The following is a 27,770-nucleotide window of genomic DNA, read 5'->3' on the forward strand; positions in this document are numbered from 1 at the left end:
GATGTAAACTTGAGAGAGCTTCCCCGGCCTCCCTTTAACAAAAAAAGTTTTATGAGAGAACTGAAAAGCATGCACACTTATGTATTCATTTATTTTAACCATTTATATACTGCCTTTGCATCTGATCAGGGTCCCTAAGGTGACATACATTAAACTATAAACAATTAAAAACAGTGTTTCAAATTAGAAAGTAATTCAATAGAAACACATGAACCAGCACTACCAGAACCAGGGAGGGCAGCCAATGACCAAACCCGGTTCCTCCAGATTAGATACTCGAGCTCTTAACCTCCTACGCCACTGCTGCTCATAAAGCAGTGGTGCGACCACACTCTGGTCGCCACATCTCAAAAAGGATATCGAAGAGATAGAAAAAGTCCAGAGAAGGGCAACGAGGATGATTGAGGGATTGGAGCACCTTCTTTACGACAAGAGCTGCAGCGTTTGGGACTCTTCAGTTTGGAGAGGAGACGTCTGAGAGGGGATATGATTGAAGTCTATAAAATTATGCATGGGATAGAAAAGTTTTCTCTCTTTCTCACAAAACTATAACCAGGGGGCATACATTGTAAATGCTGGGGGGAAGAATTAGGACTAATAAAAGGAAACATTTCTTCATGCAACATGTGATTGGTGTTTGGAATATGTTGCCAGAGGAGGTGGTGATGTTCACTAACCTGGATAACTTTAAAAAGGACTTGGACAGATTTATGGAGGAGAGGTCGATCTATGACTACCAATGTTGATCCTCCTTGATCTGAGATTGCAAATGCCTTAGCAGACCAGGTGCTCAGGAGCAGCAGCAGCAAAAGGCCATTGCTTTCACATCGTGCATGTGAGCTCCCAAAGGCTGGTGAGTCACTGCGAGTAGCAGAGCGCTGGACTAGATGGACTCTGGTCTGATCCAGCAGGCTTGTTCTTATGTTCTTATGTTGTTTGGTAAATATTTTGCTGGGGGTGATTTGTGAGAGATTTACATGCTTAATACCCACTTGCACTGGCTTGGAGCTGTTTTTCAGGCTAACAACCTACCTCATAGGGTTGGTGTGAGGACAAAATTAGGGAAGAGATGGTGGGGAGAGAGCCATGTGTGTTTTGCTGGGGATGGGAGGTGTTTTGTGAACTGGTGCATTGTTTGGTCATGGTGGGGGAGGGTGGCTGCCCATATGGGGGGGAGGGGGCACCAAACTCAAGGTTTTGTCCCCAGGCTCCAGTTTTCCTAGGTACGCCTCTGGTGACTATTTTTGTCAAATGAATCACAAACATCTTTGTCTGCTGATGAAATATTCTAATGGGGGGAGACAGACAAATCTTGGGGAGAAAATTCCAAAGTATTGGTGCCACAACCAAGAAGACCATTTCTCAGATTATCACTAGTCTAACCTCAAATACTGTGGATGACCAAAGCATATTACATAAGAGAAAGTTGCACTGTTTATGACCATTATTTGTCATGTACATAAAAGTGAAGGCCAAGTAGAAGTTTCTTTGTATCTGACAGACCAGTTGGGTTGAACGCAGGAAGGTAACAGCTTCCTATCAGTTAAACCCTTATCTCTTAGTTGTCTGTAACATTAAACACTGAATGGCCACAAATCCTGCTGAACTGCAATAACGTTTTCTGCCCCAGGTCTGTCAGCTAATGGGTGTTAATGAGCTCCTGCTGCTCTGGGTTGTTTCTTTAGTAACAAATAAAGGAAGAAAGAACAAACCAGGAGGGAACTGAATTCCTGATTGTTTTGCACTAACCCAGCAAATCTTGAGCTGCATCCCACAGAGCTAGTGATTTACTACTGAACCCTTGGGAAATTCCGGGAGATTTAGCAGCAGTGCACAGAAGGAATTCAACAAGAATGTGATGGCAAGGAGTACACGCCCCCTTGCTGCCATTTCCTCTGGGGAACTGATCTTTCAAGTCTGCAGGTCAGTTGCAGTTCTGAGAGAATGCAAAGCCCCACCTGGAAACCAGCAAGCCTATGTAGTGGCTACTCTCTATGATAAAATAATTATGCTCACATTATGACAAAAGAATGGATGAGGATTATAAAGCAAGTGGAATTGTGGAGAAATCAATTCTCCTCCTCGTCCTGTGGAATGAGCAAAGGGGGGGACAAGATCAGCTCCACATGCCTCCCTTTCCCAGGACCAGAACTCCCCGGCCTCCGCCTCCCCCCCTCCAGCAGCTGCCCCCTCCTCCTGCCCCCCCTCCCAGCCGAGCGCTCCTCTACTGACAGCCCTTCCCTGTCCACCAGGGCCAGCGAGGGAGGGCGGCCAGAGTCCCCCCAGGCCCCCTGTGCCACATAGACCGGAAGTGTTTCACAGAATCACACCTCCCCCCCCTTCTGTACTCTTTCCCCCACCGCTCGTGCTGCCAACTGCCCCAGCCAAAGACCGGCAGTGAGACACAAAATCGTCCCCTCCTGCCCCCCCTTCTGTAGTTCCATTAGAAATTTAAAATCAACAAAAGAACAGTCCAAACATTCCGCAAAATAATAAAATACAAGTATTAAAATGGCCTGGGTTAAACGTGGTTTTAAATGATACCCTCCCAACCACCACAAACCCTCACAGGAAAGAAACATGGGACTGGAAGGCTCTGAAATAAGACAGCAAAGCACCGGGTGCATGGTCAGGAGTTCCTGCTGCAGCAAAGGCCCCAACAAAGACCCCTTTCCCGCCCCCCCCACCACGCCCCCCTGAGCCTGCCATTGTTATACCAGCCATTGCCATCGTTACAACGATGTTGAAGCCGTGTAAGGTTTCCGGGTTGTATGGCCTTAAAGAAAGATTCTTTCGAATGTTTCGCCAGAGCCTGTGGCTGGCATCTTCAGATGATCCTCTGAAGATGCCAGCCACAGATGCAGGCGAAACGTCAGGAGAGAATGCTGCTAGAACACGGCCATACAGCCCGGAAACCACACAGCACCCAAGTGATTCCGGCCGTGAAAGCCTTCTACAATACGTTATAACGATTGTTATACTGATCGTTATAACGATCGTTACAATGGCCATTAATTGCTGCCGTAACACTAAAGTGCCTAGCAGTGGTGGCGAACCTATGGCACTCCAGATGTTCATGAACTACAATTCCCATCAGCCCCTGCCAGCATGGCCAATTGGGGCTGATGGGAATTGTAACCCATGAACATCTGGAGTGCCATAGGTTCACCACCATGGGCCTAGGCTAAATAAATAAATGGGAGGGTTGTTCTTCTCCATCACAGATGACATCCTGCCACCATTATGTTTTCAGTGGTAGCATGTGGCTTGAATGCAACTGAAGAGACAAGAGGGGAAACCCCCGCAAAATAACAGGAGGAATGTAGGTGTGCGGAATCATTTCACATAAAGGTATGACCACTGGGAATATCTGTGGAAAGGCAGATTCTTAAAAACTCAACTCTATTAACCAATAGGATATGTTTTACATAATCAACACACACACATATAGCACGTACAATGAATTAAAATACCAACCAATGTGTGACAGGGAAGATACTGTTTCAGATCTTGGTTTCCAAAATACAAAACAGAGCAGTGGAGAGCAGGGGCTGCCATTAAGGGATGCCCGTGACCCACTTTCAGAGTCTTTGCAGCCCACTTTTGGGTCTTGACCCATCATTATATAGTCCATCTTCAATTCTAGTGGTGCCCCCTAGAATAAGTCTCTGTTGTTCATGTTTTATATGCCATTTTTGTATGTTGTTGTTCAGTAACAGCAAAGCCAGCCACATGTCATCTTTAAGGAAGCAGCTTTATTAGACATTGATGTGCACAGACAGCCAAATGCCAACCTCATACTTAACACATAACTTTCAGTACCAAAAAAAACAAAGCCTGCCCACTCCAGGCAGGCTAACTGTGACCAGGCGTAGGCTCTTTGTGCTGCTGAATGAAATAAGCTGAAAGTTCATTCAGGGCTTTGTAACGGTGAGAGATGGAGTTCTTCACAGACTTGGGTAGCTCAGCGTACCTGAGAAAAGCCAGAAAAGAGAACACCAACTGAAGCTCGAAGCAGCTGAAAGCTCAATTAGCTCAGTTACAATGTTAAATATGATAAATGATTTTACATGGCACAACGCAGCCTAAACCTATGTCTCCAAGGGAATTCGGTTATGAATCCTGTATTTCCCACCAGAAATTTCAGAACAGAACACGTGGCATCTCTGTGCTGCCAACAATGCAATCTTTAATCCAGTTATAGCCTTTTAAACCCAATGAATTAAGTGGGCTTAACAGGGTACAATTCTGCTTAGGATTGCTTTGCGAGTGTTACCGTTATCGCAGACTCCTCCCAACTGCCATTCAGTTAAGGCAACAGGATCTTCATTACAAAATAAGCATATTTACAAGGCAGACCTTGTGAAAGTATGGGGTAAAGCCCCTATAGCAGAGTAGCACAATATACTGGAACACAGTAGGAAGTCCTGCTGCAGCAAAGGCCCAATATACAGCACAATATACTGGAACACAGTAGGAAGACGCACAGAGCAGCTCAGCTTCACAGAAGCGGCCCTACTTTTATTTTTTCATAAGAGTAGCTCTAATAGACAAAGTGTCTTCGCCAGGCAGTGCTAAGACAAACGTATGTCTGGCTTACACAATCACAATCCATTGCCAATTAATCCCAGAATGAGGCTGCCAGGTGTTACCTGTCAGTTAGATTTTGATGATCAGACACATGTGACATCAGTGCTCGGACAGACACGGCATTCCCCTACAACATAAGCATTTTATTGTCATTGTGCCCACACAACGAAATTTACAGCAGCATTCCTCGATGCACACAATTCCAGACTCATACCCCATCCTTCCTTTCCCCTTCTTCCACCCATCCCTACACAGCCCCAAATACATCAACACGAAGCCATGGAGTTCATCATAGCCACAGCTCTAGTGCAGAAGCTGTCTCGAAGCCTCTTTGTCCTAGTTTTTATAGACCTGTATCATCTGCCAGATGGTAACAGTTCAAAAAGAGAGTGTGCTGAATGAGCGAATTCCTTGCAAGCAACTGTCATGGTTTAAAACTGCAAAACTAACAAGCAGTCACTTACGTCTGGTTATATCCTTCTGGCTGGAAGCATGGATCCCATCCGAAGTCTCTGGGTCCTCTTGGATCAACTATCTGTCCCTGTAAATGGATGCACGAAGGGAAAGATCTTAAGAGCCAGGCTATGGTTTACAGTCATCACTTCCAAGAGGGATGTAAGCTAGTCTTGGATTGTTGAGAATTCTGAAGCCTCCACCAACTCCCAGAAACCCTCTGAGAAAAAAGGCAGATACTGGGCAAATTTGTAAGGAGGCAGGAAACACTGGTCCCTGATCCATTCACTTGAAATTGCTGATCTTCTCACTTTAATATGCAACTTATCCTTGAAATCAGGCTCCATCCCTGAAGACTGGAAGATGGCCAATGTCACACCAATCTTTAAGAAAGGATCTAGGGGGGACCCGGGAAATTACAGGCCAGTCAGTTTGACATCTGTTCCTGGTAAATTAGTAGAATCTGTCATTAAAGATAAAATTATAAAACATGTAGAAAAGCAAGACCTGCTGAGAAAGAGTCAGCATGGCTTTTGCAGAGGCAAATCCTGTCTTACAAACTTACTAGAGTTCTTTGAGGATGTAAACAGGCATGTGGATAAGGGGGAACCAGTGGACATTGTCTACTTGGATTTCCAAAAGGCTTTTGACAAAGTTCCTCACCAGAGACTATTGAGAAAACTCAGCAATGAAGGAATAAGAGGGGAAGTCCTCCTATGGATTAAAAACTGGTTGAGAAACAGGAAGCAAAGAGTGGGTGTAAATGGGAAATTCTCACAATGGAGAGATGTAGGGAGTGGTGTCCCCCAAGGATCCGTATTGGGACCAGTGCTCTTTAACCTATTCATAAATGACCTGGAAGTAGGGGTGGGTAGCGTGGTGGCCAAGTTTGCAGATGATACCAAATTATGTAGGGTGGTGAGAACCACAAAGGATTGCGAGGAGCTCAAAGCGGACCTTGATAAATTAGGTGAGTGGGCTAAGAAATGGCAAATGCAGTTCAATGTAGCAAAATGCAAAGTGATGCACATAGGGGCAAAAAATCCAAACTTCACATACATGCTACAGGGGTCAGTGCTATCAGTCACAGACCAGGAAAGGGATTTGGGCGTCTTAGTTGATAGTTCCATGGGAATGTCAACTCAATGTATGGCAGCTGTGAAAAAGGCAAACTCTATGCTGGGGATAATTAGGAAAGGAATTGAGAATAAAACTGCAAAGATTGTCATGCCCTTATATAAAGCTGTGGTGCGACCGCACTTGGAGTACTGTGTTCAGTTCTGGTCGCCACATCTCAAAAAGGATATTGAAGAGATAGAAAAAGTGCAGAGAAGGGCGACGAGGATGATTGAGGGGCTGGAGCACCTTCCTTATGAGGAAAGGCTGCAGCGTTTGGGACTCTTTAGTTTGGAGAGGAGACGTCTGAGGGGGGATATGATTGAAGTCTATAAAATTATGCATGGGGTAGAAAATGTTGACAGAGAGAAATTTTTCTCTCTTTCTCACAATACTAGAACCAGGGGGCATTCATTGAAAATGCTGGGGGGAAGAATTAGAACTAATAAAAGGAAACACTTCTTCACGCAACGTGTGATTGGTGTTTGGAATATGCTGCCACAGGAGGTGGTGATGGCCACTAACCTGGATAGCTTTAAAAGGGGCTTGGACAGATTTATGGAGGAGAAGTCGATTTATGGCTACCAATCTTGATCCTCTTTGATCTGAGATTGCAAATGCCTTAACAGTCCAGGTGCTCGGGAGCAACAGCCACAGAAGGCCATTGCTTTCACATCCTACATGTGAACTCCCAAAGGCACCTGGTAGGCCACTGCGAGTAGCAGAGAGCTGGACTAGATGGACTCTGGTCTGATCCAGCTGGCTTGTTCTTATGTTCTTATGTTCTTATGTCTCCTCTTCTGCTAGCAACTGTCCCTGCTCCTTTCCCCTTCATTCCCTAGTGAAAATCATCCACTGCAGAAAAAAACAGGTTTTCCTGTTGACTTCCTCCAGTTTATCATCTAGTCTTCCAGCCACAAATTGAAATGCTAAACAACAATAGCCTAGTTTACACGTGGTTACAGAAGCCCAGTTCTTAGGTGTAATAGTGAACAAAAACCTGGAGTCTAGCTTTGGATCCAAGGCAGACTTCTCCACTGCAGGTTAGCCTATGTAATACAGACAAACAAATTCTACAAGAAGGAAGAAGGTGCAGAGGGACAATAAGGTCACAAAACAGCAAGAGACGGAGGCCAAGCAACATGCTACAGAAAGGCCCTCCCCATCAGAAGCAATACAGATGGACCAGACTAAGTTATGCTAGAGTTCACAGAAACCATTGGTTCTGGGAGATGTTTGGAAACGCAACCTTGAATGTATCTTCTGGGCCAACTGCATCTGCGTGTTAGAATGCATAAGATGCCCTGGACCAAACTGGGCCTCCCTCCAGCCTTCTCTTCCCTCCCACTCTGTACTTCTTTGTACTGGAGCCACTTTGACCTCAAAGCATTCAGCTTAGGCCTTCATATTGGGAGAAGTATGGCTATAGATATCGAGCAGCTACACTAAACTCCACTCTCCCATCCTGGAAGGGGCCCCCCCCCCCCCCCCATCCAGCTCCTGGCATAAAAAGTGCAGCTGCTTGCTAGGGGCAGCAGTTGCACAAGCTGAGCTGGGGATCAAAGTCTGGGAGAGTAGTTAAGAGACTGAATCAGAAAGTCCTCGAGCGACATCTCACTTTTGCTATAAATTCATCAGGCGGTCTCTTAAATCTCAATTACCTCATCTGCAAAATGGGTATAATAATTCTGGTTTTCTTTTCAGGGTTGTTGAAAGTTAACTAAAGAACTGTAAAAACGCTAAGCACTGCTATTATATTGAGCATGAGTATGGTGGTGCAGCAACTTCCAATCCAGTGTCTTCTACAGGACAAGCATTTGGAGATACAAGGCTGATTTTTCCCATTAGGTAAACCTGCCCTGTTCTTATGCAGTGCAGATGCACACAAGCCCTTTTTTCACACAAATATCCGGTACTCACATGAGTCTGACCTTTGAATAACTTCACTGGGTCCTCTGGATTCCCGGTGCTGAATGCAAAAGTGCAGAGGGCATAAGCAGACTTGTCTTCAAATCCTGCTAGCAGTTTGTACAGACCTAGGCCACAGGAAGAGGGGTATCAGAAGATTTCTTCTGGAGAAACAGATAGTTACACTGGAATCAAGAGGAGTAGGCACATTTGGGTGCCTAGGTAGGTCTCCCACACTTCCCAAGGTAACACAAACTAAAGCACACTATGGCCCCTTCCGCACACGCAAAATAATGTGTTTTCAAACCACTTTCACAACTGTTTGCAAGTGGATTTTGCTATTCCGCACAGCTTCAAAGGGCACTGAAAGCAGTTTGAAAGTGCATTATTTTGCATGTGCGGAATGAGCCTATATGATTAGAGAGTCCTTCTGGGGGATCAGAGCAGCATATGATTAGACACTTCAGAAACAACCAAGCAGTTCTAGTGAGAGTCCTTATTGCAGCAGCAAGCAGTATATACATGTATAGGCTGAATTACCTTCAGGTTTCAGCTTCTCCAGGAACCATTTGCTGAAACAAAAAGATGCAGGTCACTTTCTTCATTCCCTCCAACATCATTCTGAAAGCAAGAAAGCCCAAACAATTCCCATCCATCTGTCAGGAAGGACTCTTAGGAAATAACATTTGAACTCTCAATGCTCTTGTCCATTTCAGAGAGGCAGGTACAAAAGATCATCCTTGTCAGCTGTGCCACTGCAAAACCAAGAGGCCCACTGGAACACCAACACAGCCAAAAAGGTCAGAGGCACTGTCCAAAGTTATTACCTGTTCTGCCTCCATACTAGCTCATTCTGCCCTTTTCCCCTATGACAGCGGTGGCGAACCTTTGGCACTCCAGATGTTATGGACTACAATTCCCATCAGCCCCTGCCAGCATGGCCAATTGGCCATGCTAGCAGGGGCTGACGGGAATTGTAGCCATAACATCTGGAGTGCCAAAGGTTCGCCACCACGGCCCTATGATGGTGGAGTAAAACCAAAGCCAGATGGGCTACTGGGATTCTGGGATCCACAGCCTTCAACCAGCAAACAAAGCTGAATTGAAATGGATTCCCAACAGTGAATTTGCATATCCTTCTCTCGTGCAACCAGAATCAATGGAATGTGTGATTTTTGTCTTAGCTGCTTTCCACTTTGCAAGGCATCGAGAAAATCTAAGGAGAAGTCAAGATGGAGATGTGCCTAATGGAGATTACATTTTCTTGGGATTCTTTCTCCAAAAAAAAAGACATGAACCCAAAGCCAAGTCTGAGCAGCCCCTTCCTGAAAACACCCTGTAGAGTAGGGGTTGCCAACCTATTATGCTCCCGATGTTCATGAACTTCAATACCCATCAATTGGCCATGCTGGCGGGGCTGATGGGAATTGTAGTCCATGAACATCTGGAGCACCATAGGTTGGCCAACCCTGCTGTAGAGTGTCAAATATCAGCCCCACTCCCCCAACAGTTTAGAGTTATACAACCTAGAAGCAGGCCAATTGCCTCAGTGGAAATTAGCATTACCATCCATTGCTGAAGAGCTTCAATATTTTTTAAAGGAAGAAATATGTGTGAGGCAAACTAAGAATCAGGAACTTCAATTTAGACACTGCTGTTAGTCAGTAATACCCAACCATGGGTGCACTGAAGTTTCCCTGCATTCCTCTCTATTCCTGAAGTCCCTTCTGACCCTTATAAAGATTATTCTCCAGGTCACAGGATCCAGACAAACAATGGGGTGGGGTGATGGGAGCGAGGAGGGATGAGAGAATGAAACCAACCCCTTTCCTCAGCAGAACTGCAGGAACCCCAACATATATACTCATTCCTCCACAGGGATCCCACAGCCCTAGGAATGATTGTTTTCGTTGTTGAACAAGCTAAGAGGAATGCAGAGAATTCTGCATAGGGTGGTACGATATTGTTCTAGTTTTTAAAGGACAGCTATACACTTGCAGTTTGCTTTCAGAATGACTGCTGCCAGCAGCAAATCCTGCCCCAAGTTATGAATGAAGTGACAAATGTTGGGAAGGTCATAGGAACAGAATTCAGACAGTTCTGTAAGAGGCACCTTTTTTGTCAACTATACTCTAAGCGAGTATTTCAACTCCTACTTACATATATGGCCCTGGGAGTCCTCCAAGGGCATTGAAACACAAACAGGTGTCTTCTACTATAACTGGTCCCTGGACCTGTTAAGCAGAATACAGAGAAGAAAGTACCACAAGCATACTGATATTTAGAACTCCTAGACTCTCTAACAACCCCATAGGCTTTCTAACAATGCCTAGTAGGCTATGAAAGATGAGTTCAGAAAAAGCCACCTGCTTAGCTGCTTCTTGGCACTTCTGGACAGAAATATCATCAGGCTCCCCTTGATATTCAGGCACTGCAAAAGAAAAATAGCTGAGGTTGATACAGAACAGCAGCAGCCAGCCAAGAACAGACTATGAAGGCAGGCACTCACAATCTATTTTCTTTGCAACCAGTCTGCATGGAAAGGAGTCCCCTAGGATCTGAATGACCTGCAAGAGGAGAGAAAGAGGCAGCCAAGCTCCAGGACTGAGAAGGAAATCTGCTAAGAAGCAGAACAGATTTGGGTTTTACCCAGATGGATCTTCCCTGCTATGAACAGCAGCACCCATCACCATCGACTGGGCCTGCCAATCTAGACAAAGCTGCAGCATACATTTTTGGCTCAAACATATCACAGGAAATTAGATGGCGCCACAATTTCAAATACAAGCCAGAACAAGAAAGTCAATGTATTATTACACACCAAAAGAGGCAAATATTTTGTGACCCTGGATAAGAAAACATGGGTCTGAATTCCACCTCTTCTCTCAGGCCGTTTCCGCACGGGCAGAAAATGACGGCCTGGAGACAGTAAAACACCATCTCTAGGCCGCCATTCGCATGAGGGGCGCAGCTGCAGCGCAGCCGCGCCGCCCTCGCGCCGCCAGCCGACCTGGGCAGTTTCCCCAGGCGCTTCCTAAGCGTCTTTTTTGAAGCGCCGCCCAGTGGCTTCCTTTGCTGAAGCGAAGCGGCGAAAGCGGCTTCACTTCCCCGGCACTCACCTTGTCCCTGGGCCTCCGGCGTCATTGAGCCTGGGGACCACGCCCCTACCCTCTTGCCGCTCGAACGAAGCAGCGCGAGGCCAGAGGCGTGTTCTGAGCGCCGCCAGTATAAGACTTGGCTCGAGCGCCCGGTGCTCCAGCGGCGGCTGCCGCCTCTTCGGAACTGTCCGTGCGGTCCCAGCATCTTCAGGTGGTAGCGGCATGCGACAGCAGATTCCGCCGCACGTCTGGAAAGCGGCCTCAGATTTGGGTACATCTGTGGTATAGACTGTCAGTGACATTTTGTTTTCTGTTCCTGATTTATTGTTAACCCTTATGGTCAGTGGTGGGATTCAAATAATTTAACAACTGGTGGTTTACAAGCACCATTTTAACAGCCGGTTCTGCCAAAGTGGTGCAAACCTGCTGAATCCCACCACTGCTTATGGTACCTGAGATTGCTCTTTCTTTCACAATACCTGAGCACAATACCTGAGCAAAAAGAGCAAAAGTACAACAAAAAACAGAGAAGCTGGGGCTCTGTAAGAAATTAGTGATAGTGGTATTTAAGTTCTATATTTACTGACAAAGTTCACTTTTTCAATCAACATAAGTAATGCTTGTCCCATCTGGGTTGATCTGATATTAGATGCTACAAAAGGGCAATTTAACATTTTACTTTATTTAGTTCGTTTATATATGGCCTTCCTCCCCAGCAGGGATCTAAGGCAACTTGCATCATTCTCCTCTCCTCCGTTTTATCCTCACAATGACCCTGTGAGGTAGGTTAAGCTGAGGGCATGTGACTGGCCCAAAATCAGGCAGCAAGCTTTCATGGCAAGAGTGGCAATGCGAATCTGAAGTGGATTCCATATTGCATATTTATAACGCAATCGTTACAAATGAACTGGTTTTCTATTGGGAAACGATTGCAACTCGTTATAAATATGCTGTGCGGAACCACTGCAGATAACTACTTCAACTCTTAACCACTACATCACCACTTTACATTGCAATTATAAGTTCTGGTTCTAAATGAATATATATACAGCCCTACATTGCAATATAAGTTATTTTATAAAACAATATGAACATAATTATAAATTTACAATTACAAATTTACAATTACAAATTGGTTCATAGATTAATGCAAATATCATTATTTGGTCCTGGCCGCATCCCTTCCACTTAAAGCGCTACGGAGCCCCAGAGGAGCCAATCCTACCACGATTTCCCCACCTCCTCCAGTTTCTTCGCATTGCCGGTGACAAACACCACGCTTCGCCCTGCAGCCGACATTCTCCCTATCGCGGATCTGCGCAACCGTAGATGCTCAACCAATCACAAAACAGCAGGTTCTCCTCCCGACTTTTGTTGACCAATGACAGCACAACTTTTTTTCTTTGTTCTCATTGGCCTACGAGGCTGCCACTCACGGACTAACTCGAGTCCATTGGGCGTAGCCTTTGAAAGGCGGGAGGTAAAGTTAGCCAACGACCTTCGAGGATGGAGGGCGAGTGGCAAATAGAGACGCGGGAAAGTTGGGAGGGAAGATAGTAGTTCCGGCATATTTCTCTCTGGCGGAAGCTGTGCGTCTGGTCCTGGCGGCAGTCGCTATGGAAGAGCTGCGGTTGCTGCCGAGACGAGCGCAGGACTTCAGTTCGGCCGGCTATTGGGAGCGCTTCTTCCGCGAGCGAGGCGCGCACGCTTTCGAGTGGTATGGCGAGTGGGAGGAGCTTCGCGAGCCGTTGGGGAGGTACCTGCGCGTGCGGGATTCGGTGAGACACGTTACGTGGGACAGAGTGGCGCCGGCGGGTACAACGCGCGCTGTAGGAAACAGTGAAATCGTTGAGAAATAGACCTGGCTCTTGCTGGTTACTGTGTTTTGATCAAAAGTAAACCTCATGTTCATCGGGGTTATTCTCAAGTAAAGTGGTGGAGGACTTTAAATAAAGTCTTCTGGTTGTAGGGGTAAAAATTAATTAATTAATAATAAATAAAATAAGTAATAATAAATTAAATAATCAGGAGTCTAGTGGAATCTGTGAAGGTTTATGGTAGACTACAGATTGTTATCTAAGTCACCACATAGAAGAGTTTGGTTTTATATCCCTCCTTTCTCTCCTGCAGGAGACTCAAAGGGGCTTACAATTTCCTTGCCCTTTCCCCCTCACAACAAACACCCTGTGAGGCGGGCGGGGCTGAGAGAGCTCCGAGAAGCTGTGACTACCCCAAGGTTGCCCAGCTGGCGTGTGTGGGAGTGTACAGGCTAATCTGAATTCCCCAGATAAGCCTCCACAGCTCAGGCGGCAGAGCTGGGAATCAAACCTGGTTCCTCCAGATTAGATACACGAGCTCTTAACCTCCTACGCCACTGCCATTTCTGTTTGTTGAGGTTTTGTGTATTGTCCAGGGTGTTTACAGCCAGAATCAACTGGCTGTTGTGGGATTTCCAGTCAGTGTGGGCGTGGTCTGGTAGTTTTTGCTCTTAATGTGTTGCTTGCATCTGTGACTGAGATCTTTAGAGGTATATCATGGTGCTATGACATGCTTCTGAAGGTGCCAGCCGTAGAGGCAGGGGAATTGTTAGTAACGAAAACTACCAGGCCACGTCCACGCAGCCTGGAAAACACACAATAGCCAGTTTTGTTAATTCCTTTCTGTGTTTCTGCTTGCACTGCTGCGGTGGAAGGGACTGTAGTGCTTCTGGCTACAGAATGAGGTTCCCCCACTTGTTCATTAATTCTCTACTTTTCTCCACAATGTGGACCCAAAGCACAGCATTGTTCTACCCTACTTTTTATTTTCATAACAGTTCTGTGAGATTGGTTAGGATGAGTGAGAAAGAAGTGTGCGTGACTCAGGGTCATCCAGAGAAAGGGGAGCCAGCCACAAGTGGGACCTGGAATTACAGCTCATTGGCAGACTACAGAGGTTAGTTTCCCTGGAGAAAATGGTTGCTTTGGAGGGCGGACTTTATGACATTGTATCCCACTGAGGTCCTGTCCTTCCTGGGCTCTATCCCCAATTCTCCAGGAGTTTCACAGCCTGGCTCTGGCAGTCCAACCCCTGCCAATTCCCTGCCAGTGGCCACTGGGGACCTGGCAACCCTACTGAGAGATTTTCCATGGCAGAGAGAGGATTTGCATCTGAGTCTCCCAGAAGGGCCCTTTTAGGCCCTTTACACCTGGGCCGCTTGTCAACTACTGGGACTCGCTGCTCCTCCCTCTAGGGGAGAGGACTTTGAAAACTGAGTTGCTGGATGCCACTTATATTTATACTTGCATTTAATATACTTAGTTTTATTGATTTTATCACTACTTTTAAAGGTTTTTAGTTGTTTTATTATTGTATTGCGTTTATATGTTGTACACCGCCTGGAGCCCCCTGGGGACAGGGCGGTATAAAAGTGTAAGGTATAAATAAAAATAAATAAATAAGGCAGACTGACACTATAACCCAGGGATTCCCTACCTGCAGACGCAATTGAAATTCCAAAACAGCGTGGTAGGTGCAGCAACAAAACGGCTTCCATAGGAGGTGCAGCCAGTCACAAATGTATTCCCACAGCTTAATTTTAGTAACAAAGTGAGATGTTCATATTCTTTGGGAACTGCTTAACCATAAGAACCGTTTTAACACAGCGATATGAGTTTTCTTTGATACCATTGCTCATGCTCCAGTATCTCTTTGACCAGGTGCTGTAATGCTTCCCTTGCACTGTTCATGTTAAACATCTTGCTTGCTTACAGTCCATATGATTCAGTATCCTTCCTTTCCCCCCACTAGATCCTTGTTGTTGGGTGTGGCAACTCAGAACTGAGTGAGCAGCTCTACGACGAGGGGTACCAGAATATCACCAATGTAGACATTAGCGAAATGGTCATCAAGCAGATGGGAGAACGCAGTGTCCACCTACGGCCCAAGATGAGCTACCTGGTCATGAATGTGCTGCAGATGGATTTCCCTGACGGGCGCTTCCAGGTAGTGCTAGACAAGGGCACTCTGGATGCCCTCCTGACTGATGGAGAAGGGCCCACAGTGGCCAGGGCAGAGCAAATGTTTGCTGAAATTGCTCGTGTCCTCCAGTTTGGTGGGCGTTATCTGTGTGTTTCTTTAGCCCAAGCACACGTATTGAAGGCAGCCTTGGAATATTTCTCCAAGGAAGGCTGGATGATTCGAATACACCAAGCCTCTGAGAAGGAAGCTGCTGCTTCTGAGGGTGAATTTGCCCTGCCTGTGTTTGTCTACGTTATGACAAAGATGAAGCAAGTTCCCAACTCAGCTTCTCTCATCTTGGAACTGTGTGTGGAAAAACATGACAAGCCCATCCGGTTTTCAGCTTTGGAGCATCTGATTGAGGCAGTAAAAGAGAGGCAGCAGTATGCCCTGCTTCGCAGCCAGCTCAACAAGAGTCCTAGCATGGGGAATGTCTCCCTGGATCTCTGCAACAAGGAGACTGGCCAAGTTCGCTACACCTTCCACGTGGTGCACTGCCTGACTGTGAAAGTGTCTCGGGACAACCAGTTTGCTATCTTCATCAGTGAGTTTATTTTCTCCTTGTTGGCAGCTTGGCAGTACAGGTTGGGGAGCTCAGCCAGTAATTTCTGGGAGGAGGGGGGGAGGGATTTTTGGTGTTGAATAAATGGAAACAGAGTACTATGTAAAACAGCAATAGCAAATGATAGGAGGGGCCCAGAGGTTACCATCAGACCATTATTTTTCTTTCAGTCTGCTGGAAAGTTTGTAGATACCGGCTTGCAAGTTGTTTGTTTGTTCCAAAACTACAACTTCTTTCTTCCAGCAATAGTTCCGTGTACCATGCTTGAAAGAGGAATGAGTTTTGACAATAACTGAATGCATGCTCATGAAGCTGCCTTGTGTGTAGTCAGTTTGCAGTTGTCTACAGTGACTCTGCTGGATTTCTAATAAAGGTCTTTCCTGTCACCTACTACCTGACTGTGAGAGCCACACCGGTCATAGTCCGGTAATAATATTTGGGAGACCCAAATCTGAATCCCCATTCTGCCATGGAAGCTTTCTGGGTCACCTTGGGCCTGTCACTCTCTCTCAGCCTAACTTACCCAATAATTGTTGCAAGGATAAAACAGTGATGGTGAACCTTTTTGAGACCCGAGTGCCCAAATTGCAACCCAAAACCCACTTATTTATCTCAAAGTGCCAACCCAGCAATTTAACCTGAATGCTGAGGTTTTAGTTTAGAAAAAACTGGTTGGCTCCCTCTTCCTCCGCCCCACCCGCTCGATAAGGGGCCAGCCTGCTCTTGCCTCCAGCAAGTCCCGCGCTCGCCGCTCTGGGCCTCTCTAGCATCTCTGCCTCCTCTGCGCCCCCCCCCCTCAAGCAGCAGCCACCCAGAGCACAGGCACCAGGCCTGTCGTGCTCAGTGGCCCAGGTCAGCCTCTTAGGATGTGTGGCGGGAGGCATGGATTTCCTCGCCTCTCCCTTGAAATGATCTTAACTCTGTGTGCTGTGGTGCCCACAGGAGAGGACTCGGAGGAGTGCCACCTCTGGCACCCTTGCCATAGGTTCACCATCACTGGTGTAAGCCATTTGGGTGCCTGTTGGGGAAAAAGGCAGGATTCTGTGAAGTAAATAATAAAGGAACAATACTTTTAGATTGGAGGTGCTGGAGATTGAGTCTGGGTCTTTCTGCATGGAGAGCAGATACTCTTATCATTGAACCAAAGGCCCTCCCCAAATAAAAACTTTATGCTGTGACTTTGCTTCCAAGCTTCAATTTTTCCTGTTTTCAAAACTGCCACGGAGCAGTGCTGTCCAAGCATTGTGGTTTGCCGTTACAGATTATTCCAAATGCTGTCCACGTACTGAACTTGCTGGACTGAGATCTGTAGCTGGGAAGTGATGGGTCAGTGGCTCGTTCCTTCAAAGCCAGTGAAAGGTCTTGCTGCGACGCATGGGCAAGGGTTTCCGCCAAGTCTGTGACTAGCTGGCTTGACTCTCCTTTCTGCCCAGTTCCACAGGGCAGAGAAACGGAATGGCTTTTTGGGACTGAGGAAGGACGCAAGCAACTGGCTGCCAGTGCCGGGTTCAGACGCCTGGTCACTGTAGCCTTGCACCGGGATCAGCACTATGAAGGTATGGAAACCATCCAGGCAGAGCTGTCAGAAAAGGTGATGGAGCTGGCCCCTCCGGGTCTCCAAGCCCAGCAAAAGGTAAGCTGCTTGTGAGCTGCTGTTGAGAAATCTGTATAGAAAACATAAGTTAAATCCATTGCTCTCTGCCTTGCAGAGAAAAGGGGTTTTTGTACTTAGCTGCTTCAGTCCTAAACGTTTATGCGCTATTCAAGACAAGCAACTTTCTATGATTTGTTTAAGGCATAAGCAGGTTTGCCCCCATGGCATAGCGTTTAAAAGTGGCAGATTCTGATCTGGAGGACTGGGTTTATTTCCTTACTCATCCACACGAGCAGCAGACTCTAACAGAAGAAGACCGAGAGTTTGGATTTATACCCCACCTTTCTCTCCTGTAATGAGTCTCAAGGTAGCTTACAAACTCCTTTCTCTTCCTCTCCCCACAACAGACACCTTGTGAGGTAGGTGGGGCTGAGAGAACTGTAAGTAGCCCAAGATCACCCAGCAGGTGGCATGTGCAGGAGCGGGGAAACAAATCCAGTTCACTGCTCATGTGGAGAATTGGGGAATCAACCTCCGTTCTCCAGATTAGAGTCCACCTGCTCTTAAGTATCACACCATGCTGGCTTGTTTCCCCACTCCTACACATGAAACCTAATGGGTGACCTTGGGCCAGTCACAGTTCTCTCAGAACTCTGTCAGCCCCACTTGCCTCACAAGGCGTCTGTTTTGGGGAAGGCAATTGTAAGCCATTTTGAGACTCCTTGAAGGTAGGGAAAAAATGGGGTATAAGAACAAATTCTACTTCTCTTTGCAACCAACTTGTTTTTTGCATCAGATTATGAACTGCTTGAAAAAATAATATTAATTGCAGATAATCCCCCCCACCCCCACCCCCCAAAAATCTGGAAGCTGGTATTACTTTTGCATTCATTCCCTTGGTCTGTGAGCTAACCTGTGAGTCTTCCCCAAGAAGGAATGAGAGTTTTTGCCTGGGGCTTGCTTGTGATGGAGGCACTGCATGTGCTTTTGCAAGATCAGGTAGATTTAAATGTGTGTTGCCTTCTGTTTGTAGAATGGCCTCATTGCTCAGATAGATGTTTTTGCACAGGTGAGGTCCCAGGCTCAATTCAAGGATCCCAGCTAGCGGGTATTAGAAATTCTTGAGACCCTGGAGAACAGCTTTGGATCATACGCAATAGTTTCCGTGCATGTAATCTTGCTATTTCAGTGTGTTTTGCTAGATCGGAAAAGGAGCTTTTTCAGTTGTGGTAACTCACCTTTGGGAAGCCTGCCTTAGGTTTTGGCTTATTTTTTTTTCCCATGCTTTTAACTGAGGGGTTCCATCATGTTTAGCTATGCTGTTTCTGGCCTGTGAACTGTTCTATGAATATCACTTTCAGCTGCTCAGTTTGTTTGTTGTGCCCTAGCTTAATGTTTGTTTTCTTGGTTTAGCATAACCCCCCCTCCAAACAGGTCTCTGGAGAGGCAGCACATTTTCTAAATGAAGTTGTCTGAGGCAACTTCCTGCCCTTTTCTCCTCTTCCAGGTTCCATTTCTCTCTGTGGGCGGAGACATCGGGATCCGCAGTATTCAGCATCGTGGTACGAGCTCCCTCAGTGGAGAGTACATCATCGAGGATGTGAAAGGAGATGATGCCCGCTATTTCCGCCGCCTCATCTTCCTCAGCAATAGGAACGTGGTTCAGTCAGAAGCCCGACTTTCATCCCGGGCACTTTGCAAAGGTGAAAAGCGGGGTGTGAGTTTTGTCAGCCTCGTAGTGAGAGAGCCCACCTTCCCAAAGCAAGTGCAGGCTGCCGTTCTATCGTATGAGGATTTGTAGGCAGGGCTGAATGACACAGAGAGGGTAAAGTGTAGAAAGTGTAGAGTACCGCTTGAAAGTGTGACAAAAGCCCTGAATAAGGTGGTCTTAATAGAAATAGTAAACCTTGGCTTTAATTAAAACATAGGTAGGTTAAACTAATCTTGGTGGTTCTGGAGAGAACTTATGTATGAGCCGCCTCAGTGTACTTCTGGTCTGGTGGTCCAGAACAGGCATACTTCCAGCTTATGAAGCAGGAGCCAGACTGCAAGATTGACTTTCCTGAAATGCTGCTGCCTACTTTTGCTGTCTGAGGTGCTAAAAGACCCCTATAAACTTAGACCAAGTGGGGGTTCTTTGACTGGCTTGTGTTTGCTGGTACAATGCACAGAAATACCTTCCTCAAGTTTTGAAGCTGGTATGCAGGCTAGTTGAGAATAACTCTGTTGGGGGCAAAAGCTTACTGAGAAGCTTTGTGGGCAGCAGGGCATTGCTGCTGCCTTGGTGCTAAGCCTGACCCTAAACTGGCCAGTGGAAGATGCCCCAAGAGACATTCCTGCCCCACTGCTTCTACCTGAGTGATCTGCTTTTCCCTCTCAATTTTTCCAAACCTTGCATTGGTCAGGAAATAAAAAACCCAGAAAGAAGAAGGCGGCCACTTCCAGTGATCCCATGAAGCCTGCTGTGGTGCTTGCCAGCCTGTCCATCGACAAGAGCTATCTGTGTTGTGCTCATCATAGAGCCATGGTTGCAGGATTGTCCCTGCTGAAGAATCCTGAATGTCTCCCAGGTAAGCTGTGTTTCATCCTGGCACCTAAGTAGGACTATGTTTGCTTGGGCTTGTTCAAAATTCAGACCTAGCTGGGGGAGAGGCTGGGGTGACGAAATGCACCCCCATGTGACCTAGGTTTGTGATGTCTGAGTCACGAGACCCCTCCCACTCCTCCAAGATCAGTCCCTGATGCTGGTGCAGTGTCCAGCAGTGTCCACACACCAGCAGATCATGCCTTCACCAGGGCAAGTGCTCCGGGGAGGGCAAATCTGCCAGTGTGGCGGCTTGCTGCTCCCAGGAGCAGATTTGCCCCCCCCGCCCCCTTTGGATGAGGATCATAGGCACCAAGTGTGCCTCAAGGGGAAGGGCATTCCACAATCAATGTGCCACTACTGAAAAAGCCCTGCCTCCAGTTGCCACCCACCTCACCTCTGAAGGCAGACACGCTGCTTTGTGATGCAGATCTTAACTAGTGGATTGGACCATGTAGGGTATTGGGTAGAAGGCAGATTCATATGCGCTCCTTTTTCGGGAGTTCTGCTCAGAGTTCAGGAGTTGTGTGCATTCTGGCCCATGCAGGCTTGCATTTTCCAGGAGACACCTGATCTTTGTCAGCATCCAATGTAGCCTTAAGGCCTCATTGCCAGCCTGGGTTCAAATCCTAGGCTTGACTTTAAATATTACTAATGTGATCTGATATAGAAAGTTCACATCGTGTTCAATTAATTAATTAATTAAATTTTTAGACCGTCCTCCCCCGAAGGACTCAGGGCGGTGTACATCACATATATAAAAGCACAATAAAATCAGTATAAAACAATGAATTAAAATTAGTAACACAACAGATTAAAACAACAACTGATGGAGACTTTCCTCCCCCAACCTGCCCATGGGAGGCCTAGATGGTACGAGGGTCCGATGGCTATCCCGGCTGGCCAAAAGCCTGGCGGAACAGGTCCATTTTACAGGCCCTGCGGAAACTGTAGATCCCGCCAGGCCCTGGTCACTTTAAGGAGCCTGTTTCACCAGGTGGGGGCCAGGGCCGTAAAGGCTCTTTTTTGGGCCAGGGATTTCCAGCAGGTGCTCCTCCAAGGAGGGGCAAGCAGCCTTGCCCTGGGGCATACCTCTTTCCACGGGGATTTTTCTTAGGGTCTAAAAGAGGATAGATACTAGCCCTGGGAAATAAGAGGTAAGTTAATAGATTGCAATATAGAGCCCCATGACATAGAGTGGTAAGCTTCAGTACTGTAGTCAAAGCTGTGTTCACAACCTGAGTTTGATCCCAATGGAGGTTGGTTTCAGGTAGCCAGCTCAAGGTTGACTCATCCTTCCATCCTTCTGAGGTTGGTAAAAGGAGTAGCTATCTTGCTGGGGGTAATGTGCAGATGGCTGGAGATGTCAATGGCAAACCACCCCATGAACAGTCTGCCTAATAAACGTTGTGATGTGATGTCATCCCACGGGTCAGTAATGCCCCGGTGTTTGCCCAGGGGGCTATCTTTACCTTTTTAATTGATTGCAGCCCAGGTCACAGGATTCTTTCCTGCCCCCTTTGAAAGGAGTGTTTTTATGTGTAGTTGTGTTCACAATGAAGCAATGGCCAGTGGGCAAAGGGAACTTCCACTCTGTTGGTTCTCTTGCAGTAGCTCTCTAAAAGTCATTCCAGCAGCTAGTTCTCTTGGGGCTTTTATGCCGGTATAGCAAATCCCTGCGGGTGCTTGCGTTGCGCTAACTGTTCCTGCTGATTCCAGACTGCTCTGTGTGCTGATTGCAGAGGTCCCAATCCGTGTGCTGGTGATTGGCCTGGGTGGCGGCAGCTTGCCCCTCTTCATCCACGACTACTTCTCGCAGTGCACTGTCGATGTGGTGGAGATTGACCCCGCCGTTTTGGAAGTGGCCATGCACTGGTTTGGCTTTTCTCTGGGAGACAGGCTGAAGGTTCACATTGCAGATGGCTTAGTCTATGTCTCCAGCCTAGCAGCCGAAGGTAACTGCATTGCACTGCACCCTCCTAGTGGCGGCCTGGTTGAAGGCATCTGGGTAGGGGTTTTGTACCCTGTTGCAAAAACTTTTATGGGGGGGAACCATGAAGACCAGTGACCACAGTTGGCTCTTTCTACCCAAGGGGCAAGCATTTCCACCTTCTCGTGTTAAACCCTGCTATTTTTCATGTGAGAGAAGAGAGTGTTAGGCACCGTTAACACTGTCACGTACCATTGCAACAAAAAAGCTTCTCTATAAGAAATATGACATGACTACTGCCTGCCAGTAGAGGGCAGGTTAGTTCTGTTGCTTCCATCAAGCTGTAAAGTGGAAATAATGTCCTTTACCTGGTAAGGAAAAAGAAATGCACTCTCCTCCATATACATACACGCAAAGAGCCACATTTTTAGAGCTGCAGTAACACGCTGGGCAGTCTCTTGTCAATTTCCTCCTGCAAAAGCAACTTCCCTTGTCAATTTCACTTGGTCTTTATCTCTGACAGTGTATCTTTGCCTTAAGGTTACATGGTTAATTCAACATGAAATTGACAGAGCTGATACAATTGACCTGGCTTGTGTTTGTGTGCCCTAACATTACATTGCTACTGTGATAATAAAGAGAAAAAATATTTTAAAATTCCTTTTGAAAATGTAGGACGATGGGTAGGAGAAAATGGCTGAAGGGGAGGTTGGGTGCCCACGTAGGCATGTGGATAAGGGCCGGGTATAGGGTGGGGTGAAGAAATAAAGATGATTTATACATGATTGCACACTCAAGGAAAGCTGGCTCAGAAATGGATCGAAGAAAAATTGCAGTAAAAGTTATTGGGAAAACAATGGAGGAAAAATGAAGGGAAAAGTTTCTGGAATCAAGTGGAGGAAAAAAGTGCAGAATTAAAAGAAAAATGTGGCATTTGGCAGAAAGGTTAGTTGTTCCCAAGAATGATAGCCTTCAAGGCTTCAGAAAAAGGGGCTGACATCTCAGCTGATTCCTTCCTCTGGCTTCAGATCACCACTTTGTCCTTGATGCTGTTCCCAAGGGCCTGCTGACACTCAGGAACAAAACTTGGGAGGACTTGGTGAACTGCAGAAGAAAGGGGCGAGTGTTGAAGCTCTACTCCCCAAAGTCCATGGATGTCTACATATACCCCAGAGTCATTTGTGAAACTTTCCTGGTAATGCCCCTAACAAGGAGGGAATAAGAATGGCTATGCATCTGTAAAGATGTGTTTCCTAGCAGCCTCCAGCTCTAGATCTGTCTAGCAGTAAATGGAGGAGAAAAGGGTACAGCCAGAGAAAATTCCACACCTTAGTGCAACCCTAGAAAATGAATGTGCTTAGACTAGAGTAACTCTCCTTAGGATTGCATAGTAAGTTCCTCTTGAGGCTGCCCCAGCACTTAAGGCCAACCCTCTTCAGCAAAATGGTGGATTATGACAGCAGATGAGATGCGTGATTCAGCCCTCTTTGATGGATGGTAATTCTTTTCATGTAGCCAACCGTGCCCATTTCAATGCAAGAGAAATAAAGGAGGTGGCGCTCTTGTTCGACCTCTGTAGGGAAAGCTGCAGAATGGGACCCCACCATCCTGTTCTGAGTCGATGTCAGGACACTTGCAGACCTTCCTGTTTGCACTACTGCACTCTGTTTTTCTAATTAGTTTCTCAGAAACCTGTTGTGTTTTCTCTCCCTCCCCTTAGCTCCCTCCTCTTACGATGCCATCATGTTTGATGTCGACAGCAAGGACTGTACCTTAGGAATGAGCTGCCCGCCCCCAGCCTTTGTGGAAAAGTCTTTTCTGCAAGAAGTGAGGGCCTTGCTGAAAATGGAAGGTGAGGAGGGGCCTTTGGCCGTCTGAAACTCTGAACTATCCTTAGCACAGATATCTCTTTTGAGGGCTTGATTTTAGCCTGGTTGGTAAAGCTGCAGGAATGCATGCAGCAGCTCTGCCATGCTGGTTTGCTAGACCCTCATGGTTGTACAAGCAAGTTTACAAAGGCGAGGGCATAGGAATGCCAACCTCCAGGTGGGACCTGGGGTTCCCCCAAAATTACAGCTCATCTCCAGATTACAGAGATTAATTTCTTTGGTGGAAATGGATGTTTTGGACTCTATGCCATTGAACCCCATGAAGATCCTGTCCTCCCTAGACTGTACCCCAAATCTTCACGTGTTTCCCCACCTGGATTTGGCCACCATACCCCCCCCCCTTTCTGGATTTGGCCACCCCACCCCCACCCCATCCGAAGCCAGTGGCTACCCTCTGAGGGCGTCATTATGGAAGACTCTTGAGACTGAAGCAGAGATTTTTGAGGGGCTTCCTGTGATTGGGAGAAATGATTTTTGGGTGGACTTGGCTACCAATTAAATAAATGCTCCTATTTTTACTTTCTATAGGCATCTTCATTCTCAACTTAGTGTGCCGAGATGTCAAGCTCAAAGAGACTATTTTAGCAGCTCTTAAAGAGGGGTTCCCTTCACTCTATGCCCGGCGGATCGAGGGGGAAGTGAATGAGATTCTCTTCTGCCAGCAGCAGTCTGGACACAAAACGCCTCCTTTGGAACTTCAGAAGTCGGCCCAGGTTCTGGAACAAGCCCTGAGGCAACCTGGCTGTTCTTGGGACAGCACTTATGTCCTTGCGGACATGCTGGAGGCAGTGCAGCTGGTGTAAGGGAAGAAAGACCTCCCTTCCTGTATGGCATCTGGTGTGCGGAGTGGAGCAGCAGTCCATGGTGGAGTAAGGATAGGTTGCTCCATCATGGTTCTTGTACTGCATTGTGATGAGAGGGATCAGAATGCCCTTCCTTGGAGGTGACCCAGGAAGACTGTTAGTAAGAAGGAGGTTGCCCCTCAAAGAAACAATGAAGTGCTTCTTTTGCAATGCGCTTGCCTGGAAATTGCGGGGGGTACCTGTCAGGTCCCAGTCTCTGTGTGTGCTCCTTGGTGGGGGACTGGGAAAGGTAGTACCAGCTACTTGGAAACTGTCCCCCTTGCATTTGAAATAAATTTTCTTTGATCTGTTGTGCAGTGGATGGTGGGGGTGATGCAGTGTGAACCAGTCATGTCAACTAATGTTTAATAGACTGTTGAATGTGGGAAAGAGGAACATGGTACTTTTTGGTGTATTGGAGCCACTGGACTGTGAGGTAGGGCAAGTACTGGCAAGTACTATGATCCAAAGACTCTCAATATTTTTTAAGAGTGTATAAGAGGTTGTGGGGTGGAGGCCTGAATTCATCTTCTGGATGTACCATCTTTCCCCACGTCACAAACTCTGATGTGTTCTTGGTTTGTGTTTTTTTCCAGAGGTCTCTTGGGCTGCTGTTAGGGCTTCTTCAGAAAACAGAGAACTCCAGAGTGCTGTGCTTTTTCATTCAGCCTTGCTCTGAATCATCCCAATCCAGACGCAAATGTTCCCTGGGCTGTTAGTAGGTCTCCAACCACATTACCTCTTGCGTAATGCCTGCAGCTAAGCCTGACTCATAAAAACATGCAGGGAGGAGGGAAAAGAAAGCCATGAAAGATGGCCAAAAAGAACATAACACAAAGTTCAGTGCCTTAGTTTGTGTTGCCCATTCATAAACTTAATCAGGGACTTTTAAAAACATTGTGCTATCTACAAAATCAATGGCATGAATGTACATTAGACTGCTGCTGTATATGTGGAGTCAGACCAATATTATCTGCTGTGTCTGGCACAGGCACTTTTTAAAAGCCAAAGCTCACATCCTAGCCCTTCTACCAGGATCCTTGTTATAGTTTTAACAGCAAGGACAGACCCTTTTAATAATCAGGAGGCAAATTTGGATCCCACCCCCCTAGTTTTTTTAAATTGCAAAGTACTTGTGAGAATAACAGCCAGATAACCTCTGGGAAGATATATTCCCCTTGCTGTTTCTAATATGGTGACTGGTGTGATGGGAACATGTTTCACTTAAGAGCAAGACATACTGTCTTAGAAATAATTGACCCCTTCCATGTGAAAATCTATGTAGTCCACCTGCTGAGGAGCTAACATGCATAGAGTTAATGAATTGTCATCATTTCTCTAATCAGAATTACAGGCATCAGCCTATAGAATGACCAATTTATGTCGCTCCGGTTTTAATCCTCCTCTTAATACTTTCACCGTGTTATTTATAAGCATAGTTACCCCCTTCTAAGCCCATTAACTTCACTTTATTTAGAAGGATGTAACTCTGCTTAGGATAGAACTGCAGATATAAGAATGTGTATATAAGCAGAGATGCTGAAAAATGAAAGTATATCAGTAACAAGTAATCTAGGTTGTGTTAAAAATGCCTTTGATCAGCATCCTGCCAATTTAATTTCTGACCAACTGTGCAGTGTCATCTCCTCCCCCAACTCTGCCCCACCCAAGACTGGGTGTGATGTTGCTCCACCAGGAGCTGTGTCATCTCTGCTTGATGTCATTCTCGGGTGAAGCACAGTTCTCGGGTGAAGCACAGTGTAATGTGGCATATTGTGTATTTTTGTTTTTTTCAGTGTTGTAATCTTGGAGACGGGTGTGGATGTTCAGCGTTCATCTACACTTCGGAGGCAGCCTGGTGAAAGGAGAGCTGTGGCCAGGGCTTCTTTGGTCTTCTGTGCATGAGGAATCTGGTATTGGATGCAGAATTCTGCATTCCTGAGAAGAATTTCAGCTTTTATCTAAAGGGGAAAAAATGGCCATAGGTTGTGGTTGGAAAAATTGCAGCCCTTATTAATAAAATATCACCTAGCTCAGGGGTCAGAGCATCTGTTCTCTGGATGGATCCTTGTTACTCTCCTAATTTCTTTCAGGCATACTGGACCCCCTGTGTTTTGCCTCACATTTTCATGCCCTCGCAGTACCAAGGTGTTGCAGACATTCAAATCCTCAGGCCAGAGTAGGGCTTGGAAGTTCCAGAGCATTCCACGGACAGAAGGGTTTCCACCCACGGAGCACAACTTCATCACCTCCCTCTTCCGACTGCAGTACAGAATGTCCTGAAATACTGCACTGGCGAGGGAGGGACACACACAATGAACCCTGTTTCTGAGAGGACAGGCATACGTGTTCAGCTGGAAAGCATGCCAACAAACTGCTTAATGGAACCAGCTTTACTTGATTGATGGACACACTCACCTGAGTACCATCTTAATGTATTGAGCAGGTACCATCTCTCTTGCAAGAATGCAAGACATGAGCAGCTGTGACTATGGGCGTCCTGTGTTACCTGCTAGTGAATGAGTTCATCTAAATGTCTTCTGGTTGTCATTGTGGGTCAGCATAGATAAGATTGCTGGGAAATCTGAGTCTGGACCTTCCCAGCATCTTAAAACCAATTAGAGCAATGCTGGTGAGAGGGTCAGTTAACTAATTACCCTGGCATAGCTTCACAGATGGAAAACTTCCCTCTGGTATTTAATTCTTTTTAAAAAGAGAGCAAGATGAATACCGTTTTGTGTGTGTGTAAAAAGGCTAATAACAGTTGTGGATGGAGGTCTCAATAAGTAAAAGACTGTTGAAGAGGCAGTGGTTAAACTCACTCCCCCAGGCCTATAGACTGATCTGGTTTGCACTGGAAACATATATGGTTGTATTTTGCTTTTAAATGACTGCTACCTGATGTTGTGGGCTTCTTTGGAAGAACTTGTCTAATATTTAAGCTACTGCAGGAAAAATGTGTGAAAGTCATTAAAGCATATCCTAGAATCCTATAGTTGGAATGGAGCATACAGACCATCTAATTCAACCCTCTGCTCAGTGTAGGAGTAGCCTAAAGCATCCTTGACAAGTGTTCATCCAAATACTTAATGAAGACTGTCAGTGAGGAGAAGCTCACCATTTCCCTAAGCAGCCCATTCCACTGCTGAACTACTCTTACTCTAGAGAGAAGGCATTTGGATTTATACCCCCCTTCTCTCCTGTA

General features: G+C 46.4%; 2 protein-coding genes across 6 annotated transcripts; one reads left to right on the top strand and one right to left on the bottom strand.

Annotated features, from left to right (window-relative positions):
- Nucleotides 1-3,735: 3,735 nt before the first annotated feature.
- Nucleotides 3,736-12,512, bottom strand: ITPA (inosine triphosphatase). 3 transcript variants are annotated; one of them, XM_048497526.1, is made up of 8 exons: nt 12,405-12,512; nt 10,577-10,634; nt 10,434-10,498; nt 10,228-10,301; nt 8,608-8,639; nt 8,080-8,195; nt 5,055-5,131; nt 3,736-3,973 (listed from the first exon to the last, which is right to left on the bottom strand). In XM_048497526.1, the coding sequence occupies exons 1-8, from the start codon at nt 12,462-12,464 to the stop codon at nt 3,856-3,858; spliced, it is 600 nt and encodes a 199-aa protein (XP_048353483.1). In that variant the 5' UTR covers nt 12,465-12,512; the 3' UTR covers nt 3,736-3,855. The 3 variants fall into 3 exon arrangements, with proteins under 3 accessions (XP_048353483.1, XP_048353482.1, XP_048353484.1); XM_048497525.1 differs by having other exon boundaries at nt 10,577-10,684; nt 12,391-12,483; XM_048497527.1 differs by lacking the exon at nt 10,577-10,634 and having other exon boundaries at nt 12,391-12,488.
- A 151-nt stretch (nt 12,513-12,663) lies between these two features.
- Nucleotides 12,664-27,558, top strand: METTL13 (methyltransferase 13, eEF1A lysine and N-terminal methyltransferase). 3 transcript variants are annotated; one of them, XM_048497522.1, is made up of 9 exons: nt 12,813-12,943; nt 13,981-14,099; nt 14,955-15,708; nt 17,160-17,359; nt 18,828-19,023; nt 19,726-19,890; nt 21,647-21,859; nt 23,555-23,686; nt 24,252-27,558. In XM_048497522.1, exons 3-9 carry the CDS (start codon nt 15,045-15,047, stop codon nt 24,524-24,526), a joined length of 1,845 nt encoding a protein of 614 aa, XP_048353479.1. In that variant the 5' UTR covers nt 12,813-12,943; nt 13,981-14,099; nt 14,955-15,044; the 3' UTR covers nt 24,527-27,558. The 3 variants fall into 3 exon arrangements, with proteins under 3 accessions (XP_048353481.1, XP_048353479.1, XP_048353480.1); XM_048497523.1 differs by lacking the exons at nt 12,813-12,943; nt 13,981-14,099 and adding an exon at nt 13,008-13,060; XM_048497524.1 differs by lacking the exons at nt 13,981-14,099; nt 23,555-23,686; nt 24,252-27,558 and having other exon boundaries at nt 12,664-12,943; nt 21,624-21,756.
- The last annotated feature ends 212 nt before the right edge of the window (nt 27,559-27,770 follow it).

Source organism: Sphaerodactylus townsendi, linkage group LG05, assembly GCF_021028975.2.
Source record: "Sphaerodactylus townsendi isolate TG3544 linkage group LG05, MPM_Stown_v2.3, whole genome shotgun sequence".
Taxonomy (NCBI): Eukaryota; Metazoa; Chordata; class Lepidosauria; order Squamata; family Sphaerodactylidae; genus Sphaerodactylus; species Sphaerodactylus townsendi.

What these genes read in the sequence shown, in the direction of transcription:
- ITPA (XM_048497525.1), bottom strand. Translation starts at nt 12,424, where the DNA reads ATGCGAAGAAACTGGAGGAGGTGGGGAAATCGTG. An exon ending in GGAGAAGCTGAAACCTGAAG is followed by an intron (nt 8,196 to 8,607) that starts GTAATTCAGCCT and finishes CCTGTGGCCTAG; the next exon opens with GTCTGTACAAACTGCTAGCA. An exon ending in TATTCAAAGGTCAGACTCAT is followed by an intron (nt 5,132 to 8,079) that starts GTGAGTACCGGA and finishes ATCCATTTACAG; the next exon opens with GGACAGATAGTTGATCCAAG.
- METTL13 (XM_048497522.1), top strand. Translation starts at nt 15,045, where the DNA reads ATGGTCATCAAGCAGATGGGAGAACGCAGTGTCCACCTACGGCCCAAG. An exon ending in ATCCCGGGCACTTTGCAAAG is followed by an intron (nt 19,024 to 19,725) that starts GTGAAAAGCGGG and finishes TGCATTGGTCAG; the next exon opens with GAAATAAAAAACCCAGAAAG. An exon ending in GGCCTTGCTGAAAATGGAAG is followed by an intron (nt 23,687 to 24,251) that starts GTGAGGAGGGGC and finishes TACTTTCTATAG; the next exon opens with GCATCTTCATTCTCAACTTA.